At 45.8% G+C, this 11,413-nt stretch overlaps 1 protein-coding gene across 1 annotated transcript; it reads right to left on the reverse strand.

The window, feature by feature from the left end:
• Nucleotides 1–295: 295 nt before the first annotated feature.
• Nucleotides 296–11,256, reverse strand: LOC112573082. The gene is made up of 4 exons (XM_025253100.1): nt 10,726–11,256; nt 10,196–10,253; nt 7,012–7,521; nt 296–3,566 (listed from the first exon to the last, which is right to left on the reverse strand). Exons 3-4 carry the CDS (start codon nt 7,337–7,339, stop codon nt 3,190–3,192), a joined length of 705 nt encoding a protein of 234 aa, XP_025108885.1. The 5' UTR covers nt 7,340–7,521; nt 10,196–10,253; nt 10,726–11,256; the 3' UTR covers nt 296–3,189.
• Nucleotides 11,257–11,413: the final 157 nt, after the last annotated feature.

The following is an 11,413-nucleotide window of genomic DNA, read 5'->3' on the forward strand; positions in this document are numbered from 1 at the left end:
TAACAAACTTTCACTAAGAGAAGACACAGTTGCTAATAGTTAAAATGGAACACTTGTAATTTGAAGCAGCCAGAAAAGAATACTTGGTCATAATACTTGTACTATACAAGAGCCTTGCAGTGGACCCCCCCTCCCTCCAAAAAAAAAGAAAAAGAAAAAAAAAATGCCTGCGTTCCACAAGATGTAGCACATTGTTGATGTTCAAGGGATAGAAGGAATAGATTGCCACCCTTTATTCAGCACTAATATGATGAGACAATTGATGTGTATTGAAGCTGATGAAAAGATGCCAAAATTAGTCTTATTAAAAGTTTATTATGCATATAAAATAATACACATTATAGCAGAAAGCACATTTAATGAACTTTGAAAATGTATTTAAAGAGGATACATTGCACACTAAGCACATATTGAAGGAATGGATTTAAAGACAGTGGGATTGCTTAAAACAAAATAGTTCAAGAGGTTCTATGTTGGCAAAGGGAATATGACGAAATATGAAACATTTAAAAAAAAAAAAGTAACTTTATAATCATGCTGTCTCCATCAGTTTTAAATAGTCACATGCACACCAAACTCAGATTTGCCTGAAGAACTGCAATATACCATAATCCAAGGGGGAAAATGTGGGTAAAAGAAGAGAGACTAAAGAGTGCAAATAATGCTACATTTGACTATTTTGTCTCTGCTAATCTGTAAAATTTTGACTGACATTCTTACTTAAATAATGCAGATATCGTCATATTATGGTTTATGAAGCAAATGCAAGCTGATTATGAAGGTGACTGAATTTTTTCCTCAGTTTCATTCAAGCAATGTTATATTGATCTTATGAGAAATGAACCCACTAGTGGCTGTGTCCATTCAACATCCCCACAAACACATTACAAAATGTCTCAGATGTGCACAAGCTCATTATCATGTTTAACAGACCTTTTCAATCATTTTTACGAAGAGTTGGCAATATTGGATCCATTTACATCATCAGCAGTTGAGTCTGTTTCAGGCTGGTTCATTGGAAGTCTGAGGCACTTTACGTCTTCTTGTAAAGAGAATAGTCAGTTTTTATCTTAATCTGTGCTGTGCCCCATACTTCCATAGTCTTATTACTTGTCTGTTCATTAACATTTATAAACTAGTCTCTTCACTCAATCTCGCACAGGAGTCAACAAGTGTATCTTTTCTCTCTTCACACATCTTCATCACACTATCTCCTCATGAAGAAGGTCAAACTCATCAAAAATAGTTTTCTGTGACATCTCCCCTCCTGAGTCCTCCTCACTGTCTGTGCCGAAGCTTGTGTCTTGGACCATGACTGCAGTGTCCTCAAAATGCAGGTCGTTTGCGCTGCGGACTGACCGGTCATAGGTAATGCTGCTCTGACTCCTGCCATGCTGCTTCTGAGCAAATGTTCTGCTGTCTGGGGCATCATCATTGTTGGTTTCCAGACGTTGATACCTGGGAGACGAAGATCTCCTGGACACCAGTAACAGCTTGTCTCCTAAGGCTTTTACGAAGTCGTCAGCCTTCTCTTGACTTTTCCTGGCATTTTTATCTTCGACTCTATCACCATCCCCGTTACTCACGTATTGCGTGGGTTTCTTTGGTGGTGACCGAGTGGTTAAGCAATCAAGGCCGCTGGGAACGGAGGAGGGATGGGAGTAAGGTGCGAAATGGCCTGAAGAAGAGCTGTTGCGGCTCTTAACTGCTACTGTCTGCACCATGGGAACACTTCCTGCTCGTTGTCGCGTTGAGTGCTCGAGCTCATGGCTGGACTGTTCTTTCTCAATCACGTGACCTGATGTTTCACGGACCTCCGCGCGCACCCCAAGCTGTCCGCTATCGTCAGGTTTGTTGAAAGAATCGCTGTCTGCTGATGAGGTCTCCGTGTTGTGGAAAGTGTGATTCCCGGTGAGTATTGCACGTGCCACGTTTTTGGCAACTGCCATCACGATGTTTCTGACGATGTCTTTGAATGGACTCAGAATTGCCCATCCAGCCCCCTGTATCCTGAGTGCACCCGTCCGTGGTACTGTCGGAAGCATCAGGAAAACCTAGACGACGCGCTACAGAGACTTGCTGAGGGCGGGAAGAGGCAACTGGTCCTTCCCTGTCAACAGGACTCGAATGGCAACTGGCGCTAGTAGAGTCTGAACTTTGGTTCTCCCATTTCCGAACACCGTCACGAAAGTTGTAGTTGCTGCTGCTGAGGACAGACTCTTGCCAACTGGAGCTGTAATCGTTGATCACCACGGAGTTGCAGTCGCTCTCTGTTGCCGACGAGATCTGCGCATCCCTGTCGGTCGATGACAACTCTGTGTCACTCTCGGTGGCTGACGACACCTGTGTGTCGCTGTCTTCAGCTTCGTTGTCGCTGGCGTCTGACAGAGATCCGGAGTAGCTTCGGGCCCGTTTGAGCTCGCCCCAGGAGATGTGGAACTCGGAGCTGGCTTCCACCTCGGGCGCGTCGCTTATGCTCGTGATATCACCGGAGTCGTCGGGAGCTTCGCTGATGCTGGAGCTATCCACCTCGTCGTCAGCCCTGCCGTCATACCTCGTCGTGTTGCCAGGTAACCGCGTGGCACCTGATGTGGCAGAAGCCCTTTCTCTCTCCTCGCACTTGGGTTCTCTTGACGTGCTGCTGTCGCCGACCTCCTTAGCCCAAGCCCCGACGTCTGGTCCATCAACAACACTACTACCGTTCTCGACTTAAAGACAGATCCACGTCACTCTGCTCGGGGGTCACGGGGTGCACAGTGAAGGATGCCTTGATGGCCCTGACATAGCTGTGAGCCAGTTCTTCGCACGTCCGGAGTGCGGCGACGTACTGGTTGGTCCGCTTCAGTCGGAGGCGTTGAGGCCGATCCTGAACTTGGCCGAGGAGTTGGCCGAGAGCTCAAGACAAGAGGGCAGCTCGAGCATAGACGACAAGTCCAAACTGCTCATAGTGGCGGCCATGACGGTCTCTTCCGTGAAGACGCTGTAGCAGCGCATTAGGCCGGAGAAGGTTCCCTCCAGCGCCGGCTCCTCGCCCAGCACGTGACGGAAGACACGCGGCAGGCAGTCGTTCCCTGACGCAACAATAGTCCTCGTGCTGACCACCCCAGGCACGCACGACACGCTGCACCGCCCTCGCCCTCCATGCCACTCCCCTCCGCTGCTATGCCGCCACAGCTTCGCTGGGCCGCTTTAACAGCAAGTTCGTAGTTTTCCGCCACGTCGTGCAGCAGGGCGAGGTAGTGGAAGGGGATGATCACCTCGTGTTGGTTTTCGTCCAAGCAACGCAGACTCTTGTGGAAAGCAGGAAGCGGCTCCTGGATCGGTGGAAGGCGTGGCGACCTCAAGCGAAAGGTTGTCGGTCACGACGTCGACCTTTGTCAAGACCTCGCCCACCATGACCTCATGCGAGGAATACTTGGGGCCCGTGGCAGGCACAAAGCTGGGAACGAAGGCAGGAAGCGTGGTCGTCACCAGGAACTGGCGAGCAGGGGAGGCCGCAGCGCCCTCTACGCGGGTGTGGCGGGGCAGAGCTGTAGGGTCCTTCTTGGTGACCGGATAAAACCAACCTGCAGAGAGAAGTGTAGATTGAGACAGAAGCAAAAACTGCTTTTTTTTTTTTTTAAAGAGACCATAAAAAACATTAATTCGTGAGTGGCAAACCTGTATCAAGAAATGTGGCCAATAATAAAGTAGTAACAATCCATACACCATGTCTACAAACTGGAGATATTCCTATTCTGGGCAAGCAATTTTTTTTTTCTGTCACGTTCAAAATATGAAATCACACATATCACCATGCACAACGCACTTTCAGATTTTTTTTTTTACACTTAAGCAGAAAAAAAACAGCACATGTGAAAGTAGATATCTTTATGTTAGTTTTCAATATTATTTTGAAATTCAGTAACTTCTGCAATCTTATTACAAAGAAGTAGCTCCCAGGCTTGACAACTATCTGTAGATCGACTGACAGGCCGCCAGGGCCATTAAAATGAAAGACGAGCGCTAGGACTGGCTGTCGAGGGGCTAAAAGCGCCACATACTATCCACTGACACGTGAATAGGACTGTGAGATCACACGCTTGTCTCTTTTTTCTTGTGAAAAGGAGATGGGAATTTATGTGCTATCGAGCCCTGGATTTCTTTTTAAAATCCCGACCTACTTCACCTATTTTGTCGCCCATTCCACGCGCTAAAGACTTCGCTTGACAAAAGACTTAAATATGAACACGATAAGATGGTCGTTTATTAACGTCATAAGAATAAGTAATTAAAAAGACTAGCGACAGGTTTCAGATATTTCTTTTCTGATCATTGGGCAGAGCTGTGGGTCCTCAGGTGACATCACCTCTTGTGAAGGTTATCTCCCTTTCATACACTCTTCGCCGTTGGTGACCGAAACAGGAAGTCGTACGAGAGTTATCTGCGCTCTCTCGCTGTACACTTAGCCAACCCAGCTCGGAGCTGGCACTTATCAGCACACAAAAAACTGTCTATTTATCTAGCAGTAATAAAGCTTGAGGAATCTTACGTGTAAGTGGCAGTTTGCGGATGTGGGACGGACGGGGAAAGCAAGGGCCTCTCCCAACTCCACAAAACAACAAAAACAAACACATAACTCGGGGAAAGGGGATACAGTGAAAGAGAAACCTAAACTAAACAAAATCCATCACCGAGATCAGAAAAACAAACAGAGGGAGTACAACACATTTACATCCAAGAAATGTGGGCAAAATGGGTTTTGCTTTATTTTTTAATTATTAGCCACACCGAGCACCTGGGAATACCAGATGTGCTGCGCTCCGTTCACAAACACCTGTAAGGAATGTCACCAGACCACCTGTAATCACGGCCAGACCGAGGGCTCCAGCAACAGCAGAGCACACGTAAGAGTACCCCGTGAGTTAAAAATAGAACCACTCCAGCAATTTGTCACACGCATAACCTGGGAACTCTGTTTTGTTGAGGCTCCTGTCCCATCCATTCGAGATGATTGCTAGCTACTTATTTTTCCAAGCCACAGTGGCACTCCGGCCGTCGATGTAATTATTTTCACGCTGTCTTCTTCCATTACAACATGTCGCCCCACCCACACCTCTACCGTTCCGCGTGTCGCGTACCACCAAAGGATTTGTCACGCCCCACCCTTAATCGTTATGAACATCTAGCTCGGTGGGTGTATGTTTATTGAAAACTGATGATGATGATGATGACGATGACGACAATGCTGCTGCTGATGATTGTGTGTGGGAGTGAGAGGAGTGGGGGGACGTACCATGCAACATAAATTCTATAAAAATGATAATTTAAAAACAATTGGAAAATACAATAATTCCCATTTTAGGCGGAGTGTTAAAGGGTGCTAAAAAAAAAATAAAAAAAATTGGTGGAGGTGGTGGTAAGAAATGGGAGAGATTGCACTCCATCCAAAACAACAAAGGTATTAAAAAAAACTTAATACCACACTCGTGACCGCTAAAGCCAGCTGTGTGTCGTTCACTTGTGCAATGTATGGCATCGTTTTCCCCATGTTTACCTGTCACAAGTAACCTGCACCTAAACTACGAGAAGATTTAGGACAGTCCCGCATTTAATTTCCCTGTATACGAGTTGTACTGCTTGCTACTTTCCAGGCTGTGTCCTGTAGCCTGGGAAAACATCAGCCTGTCAACTCCTCGTTGCTTCTATTAATATCTTCATTCTGAGCCTCAACAATACATGTTTACTGCGTGGGAAATAAAAGTTGGGTATACCGGATAGCTTTTATTCTGTATCAGATTGACGATACGGCAAAGACATCTTTGTAAACATATGGGGACAAAAAGTGCCGACTTGGTGTCTTCCTGCTTGGGAACAGCAAATAGTCAACAATGTTAGCTTATTTTAGCGGATATAAACTAACATCCTTGTCAAGATGTTTATTTTCTTTCTGTTTCAGCATTGCGACAGGAAATTCTAAAGCTACAAATTGAGAAAGAGATATTCCCTGGTAAAACTAAATAAAACTAAAAAAGTTTTGCGATACAAGGAGTACTACAATTAGCATGTCGGTTTTCCAAACTCTCTGTTCCTTATGTTTCTGTTGGAAAATCTAATATCAGTTTCGTCAAGAGAGGATTCAACATTACAGAAATGTGGTTAATCCTCTTACAAATTGATTACACCAGGTTTCTCAAGATGTCGGAGTGTTAAAGCATGATACACACGCCAGCAGCTGTTAGCATTTCTCGATTTATTACAAAGTTATTGTCAGCGGTTTATTTGTGTTGCTTGGCAAACATCCCAGCTCCTTTCCAGCAATATATCTGTCCAGAAGTGTTGGGTTAAAATATGAGTGGCCCTAACTTGTAAACACGGGGACTAGAATAATTTGTTAGCTTGCACGAGCAACAAGACTACAGGGAGGTGCAGGAATGCCCTATTATTTAATATCCATAACAATGCATTTTCCTTTATTCATCCCATGGCTGGTGCCGGTCGTTGTGTGGGAGCACATGGATAGACACGTCAGTTAGCATGGTGTCCTGCCGGGTCACATGACTAAATATGACAGGTAGACAGCAAGCCAAGCGCGACCAGATGGCCAGCAGAGGAGTAAATGACATTTAGACCGTCTCGACGGTACGACTGACGGTTAGACAGAGAGCAACACCTGAGGGTTCTCTGACACCTGACTGACTGGCAGGACCTATTATCGTGACACGGGGAGGATTAGTCACCTGTCCACCCCGCCACATGTAGGCGGGCAGAGGGTCAAAGCAGGTGTTGGATTTCTTCTGGTCCGGTTTCTTGCTGGTTACTTGTTGGTTGGGTGAGGGATGGTATCTCTTGTTGTAAGTGCGAATATACGAAGTAGGGCAATGATAACAATTTAATTATTTATAAATTTCTACAAACAGCAACAGATATCATCCATTGGAAATGCACATGCACGCAGACCCTCGATCCTCCCCATTCACTCATGAAACTTCCTCCCTCTCTATAAGATAATGAGATAAGACGCCGTCTCACCGTCATAGTCTTCTGGAATGGCCAGCGGTGGACCAAACTCCTGCAGCTGGTCCGTCTGGCCCTCGACTTTGAGGCTGCGCGCGTGGATTTTGCGCACGGTCCTGGCCGCGTGCAGCAGGAGGGGCTGGCGCAGGTCGAACTGGAAGTCGGCCCACACCACGCTGCCCGGGTCTGCGGCGCACTGCACGACGCACGGCAGCTGGAAGCGGGTAAGGATGTCGCGCAGGGCGTAGGCCTGGGTGCTCCACTTGTAGTCCACACACACTGGGGTCTCCGGGCGGCTGGAAAAAGCCGCCGCACCGCCGCCCAGCTTCCTGGACAGCCCCATGGAGCAACAATTACAACCTCGACGACGACGATGGCAAACTCAAGATCCTCCAACAACGGCGATGGCTTCCACGCCGATAGCCATGTGATGAGGAAGGTGTCGCTGAGCTGATCAGACTGAACCTGCCACAAAGCCGGCCGTCCACCAGATTCTCAACTTTCTTGCAGATCCTTGTCCCCTTTCTGAAAATTTAGATAAAAGACAATCTATTAACACACAAGAAATTTTTTTTTGCAATTATGCTTGACTGTAAACATTTATCCCTATGCATATCCCATTACTGGAGGTTTATTATATGACAAAGACACACCTGTAGTCAGAGCTGCTTGTACAGGACAAACATGAAACCTGAAGCTGTCGATAACACAACTGATACAATTTGTATTCTAGTCGTTGTTATCAAACGTGTCGGGGATTAAGTGACCTCATAGGAAAAAGCGCTCGAGGAAGTTAGAACGAAACTGAAATGAACCTCTTAACGGTTGTTAACCTAAAGCCAATACTTGTTCAATGATGGATGGACAAAGCCGACAAGGAAAAAGACCTGCGAAGACGACCGATCAGAAGAGGAAATAACATTAGTTTAAAGAACTCACCGGTGTGCGATAAGGAAATTGTGTGATAATAAATATTCAGCAACAAACAGGTCATGTCAACAAAGCAGACTACAGATTGATGTAGAGGAAGCAATGGCTGTACATGTGTTTGGCTAGAGGTGCTTATTAAAGGCGGGCTGGGTGATCCGGGATAGGGGAAAGAGCAAGCGACAGATGTTTTACAACAGATGGCACTGTTTACCTACATGGGTATCCTACTTTTTCTGCGTTGTAGAGATGTGTGTGATTTGGAACTGTAACATTTTTCTTTCCTTGAAATTAGGGTTTAATAATTGACTCACAAGTTCTAATTCTTGACAGGTATTTCTATTAATTTGCTTGGTTTTTTTTTTTTTTTAGAGTCATCGGTTTTGGGTCCAAAGGCACCTTCAATGGATACGAACCTTCGGTGCAGTAGGCGCTCGCCCAACACGTCATCTAGTGCTAACAAAGGTGTAGAGGCAGAGAGGGTGATTCAGAATTCAGACACGGCAGTCCTATCATGTGCTGTAGCCCAGATGCTGAACCGTCAAAAGAGTGTGTGAGAGAGAGAGAGTGAGCGAGAGAATGAGTGTGAACGAAGCATGCATTCACGTGAGCAAAGTCTACGTTTGGGAAAGCCTGTCAGGGAAGGAAAAGGCGCTGAAAGACGCTGTTGACCTTTCATAAATATTCAGAGTGTTTGAAGGCATATCCTGCAAAGTGAGAAGGGGACTTTGGTTTACAAACATCCTGGTTAGGCCTCAAAGAACCGCATGCATGTGACACTAGAAGATGCACACAGAACGGACACACACACCTCACATACAGACAGAGACGTATGGCCCTATCCTAATACACACTTGAGAAACCACTGCCACTAATTATTCGCATTCGGTTTTTTTATATTAACCGTGGTTGGTTTTTTTTTCATCCAATCTCTTTGAGGTCGTTAGTTCTCATTCACTATTTTGTCTTACTGTATGAAAAAAGGTAGTTTTTAAAAAAAAAGTAACTCGTTGATTTTAAGGGAGCACTCACTGGGCTCATTCAGATTCTGCAGCACGCTGACAAGCGCACTCTTTGCTCAAACTCTTCAGAAAAATCTGAACGAATCTTCTCTCCCCCTCCCCAACTATCCCCTGGCAGATTCATCAACTTACACAAGAAGTCGGTTCTAGCAATTCAAGTTGCAGCATAGTTGCTTCAGTAAGACCCTACCATCAGCTCACCCCATTAAGCCTTCTGCTTGTGACAATGAACAGGATTAGGACACTTATGAAACCTATGAGACTAGAGTGTGTTTTAGCCCCAAAAAACAATTAATTTTATTTTCTGAACCAGATCATATTTCAAAAATAGATCACCATTCGGACGGCAGATAGGATGCTCTAAACCAGAGGGGCGCAACCATATTCAGTCTCTCTGCCCGCGTTATCTGCTGGACCAGGGAGGAGTGGGGGAGAGGGAAAGGGGAATCAGTGTCCTCGGATAGCAGTTTTTGTGGGGACTGTAGTTTAAACACGATTACACCTGAACATGTTTGTTGTCCTTTCTTTGCGTTACCCAAGAGCCACTGCGCTTAGCACTCAATCTGCCTTTACGAAGGAGGATACTTAGCATCCGCTTTTTTTTGTGATAGTCGTTGATCCTGATTCACATCCTCCCAGTCTCTGTGTATGTGGTCATCACCATATTTCTCCTGTCTGACCACACAAACATCCACTGAAATGTGAGGGTTTTTTTTTTTATTTTCTCGTGAGGATGATTAATGTGTATGTGCCAGTTTCTCGCTTGTTTATGTCTTAGTTTGCCCGCTAAGAACATTTAAATTCTCTTTATCGCTTTTGCCCTGAGCGGCCATGAACTTCGATGTTGTCCCCTGAGCATGTGGTCAGCAAAACGTGTTTTCTGTTTTTCTTTCTCAGTCGGCTTCAAGCACGAATTAAAGATGTTGGTTTTGATAATGACATAGTTTTCCTTCTATGTATGGTATATCATAATTTACTATTTCACAAGCAATTATATATAGATGTATTCGTTCACAGAACGTGGATGGCTGGGCTCGTGACAGTCACTGCTCTCTACAGTCACACTTAGAGGTTTAGTGAGGTCTTACTCTAAAAAGACCTCGTGTGCATTGTCCAGCACAGAAAGGGGGAAACGAATTCAGTACACGTACCGCCCATATACACATATGAAACTCGCATATCACACGGAAACAAACAAAAACAACAACAACAAAAACCATCACTCTTCTTATCAGATTACACGTACATACCTATCGCAATGACGTCCCGAATACTCTGGTCCCGCAATAGAAGAATTATAGGTGTGGTCTGGAATGAGATGAAATCGCGTCAGTCAGCCAGTCATGCTTTGTCGATCAACCGTCAAAAAACGTCCCATCGATAACGCTGGCATTCGAGAATTTGGGTCAGGTAGCCAAAAAATTCATGTATCCGCTGGCCACCCCGGGTGGAGGTGTCGTCAAACGATGTCATGCACGCAAGCTTCGCCTTGAAATTAAACTAGCTATGCAGCGTGAGCTGTCCCCAAGTCCTATACCTCAACAGCAGTGTACAAACTCCCTTCAAAACCTTCAACAGCTATGACACATATACATACACGCCTGGTCACAAGTGACATTATAGTTGACATTCGGCTCTTCCCACAAGCAACTGTCGCCGATTCGAACCTTTAGTCGGCTGAGAAACCTATCTAAAGCGAAGGTACAGTGAACACAACACAGCGCCATAACAAGGAGCAATGCGTGCTTTCCAGGTAAACTACAACTCAAAGCGCGCCTACCTGGCTGTCGCGACAAAAGCGAGCAGGTGGTGAGAGCCCTCCTCTTCTTCTCCCTGATTGTGGATACAAAATATATACACTGGCGTGTTGAAGACGAAGGGTCGGGGTATGCGACTCGGTCGCACAGTACACACGTGCTCCACCCCACCAGCCAGCTGACGCGACTGGCGGTGTTCCACCTGAAGCGAAAGGCGACTTACCTAATGAATACAGGTACTGTACAGGCCTAAAGGTAGTCTACCCCCCATTAAGCGTCTGACAGGGACAGTGTGTTACGCAAGGTGAAGGAGGCGTATACCCCGCAGAATGCACCAATAATCACGGTGAGGGGAGCTTTTCGAGTCTGTACAGGCGAAACTTTTGTCGGGGCGGTGAGATACCTCCCCTACCCACCTGGCCCGCACTCTTCCACCTCAGATTGAACCAACTATTGTTGAGATCAAGACTTTTGGGGCAAAGAAAAGGATTTGTGTCAGCAAAAGGTGATGGTGTTGTGGATGTTAACAAGCTATAAGTCAAGTCCTCTCCCCGCTCCCCACCATTGATCGAGATTGTGATTAAGGGTCAGCAGAAACTCGATCGTTGCCAGGTACAAACTGTATACTGTATAGGGCTAATTAGAAGCTTCTACGTACAGTTCATTAACCCGCATTTGTAAGCTTGTATCATTATGAAGGTTCGTTCACAT

This window comes from Pomacea canaliculata, linkage group LG10 (genome assembly GCF_003073045.1).
Source record: "Pomacea canaliculata isolate SZHN2017 linkage group LG10, ASM307304v1, whole genome shotgun sequence".
NCBI lineage: Eukaryota > Metazoa > Mollusca > Gastropoda > Architaenioglossa > Ampullariidae > Pomacea > Pomacea canaliculata.

What these genes read in the sequence shown, in the direction of transcription:
- LOC112573082 (XM_025253100.1), bottom strand. Translation starts at nt 7,339, where the DNA reads ATGGGGCTGTCCAGGAAGCTGGGCGGCGGTGCGGCGGCTTTTTCCAGC. An exon ending in CATTCCAGAAGACTATGACG is followed by an intron (nt 3,567 to 7,011) that starts GTGAGACGGCGT and finishes TTCTCTCTGCAG; the next exon opens with GTTGGTTTTATCCGGTCACC.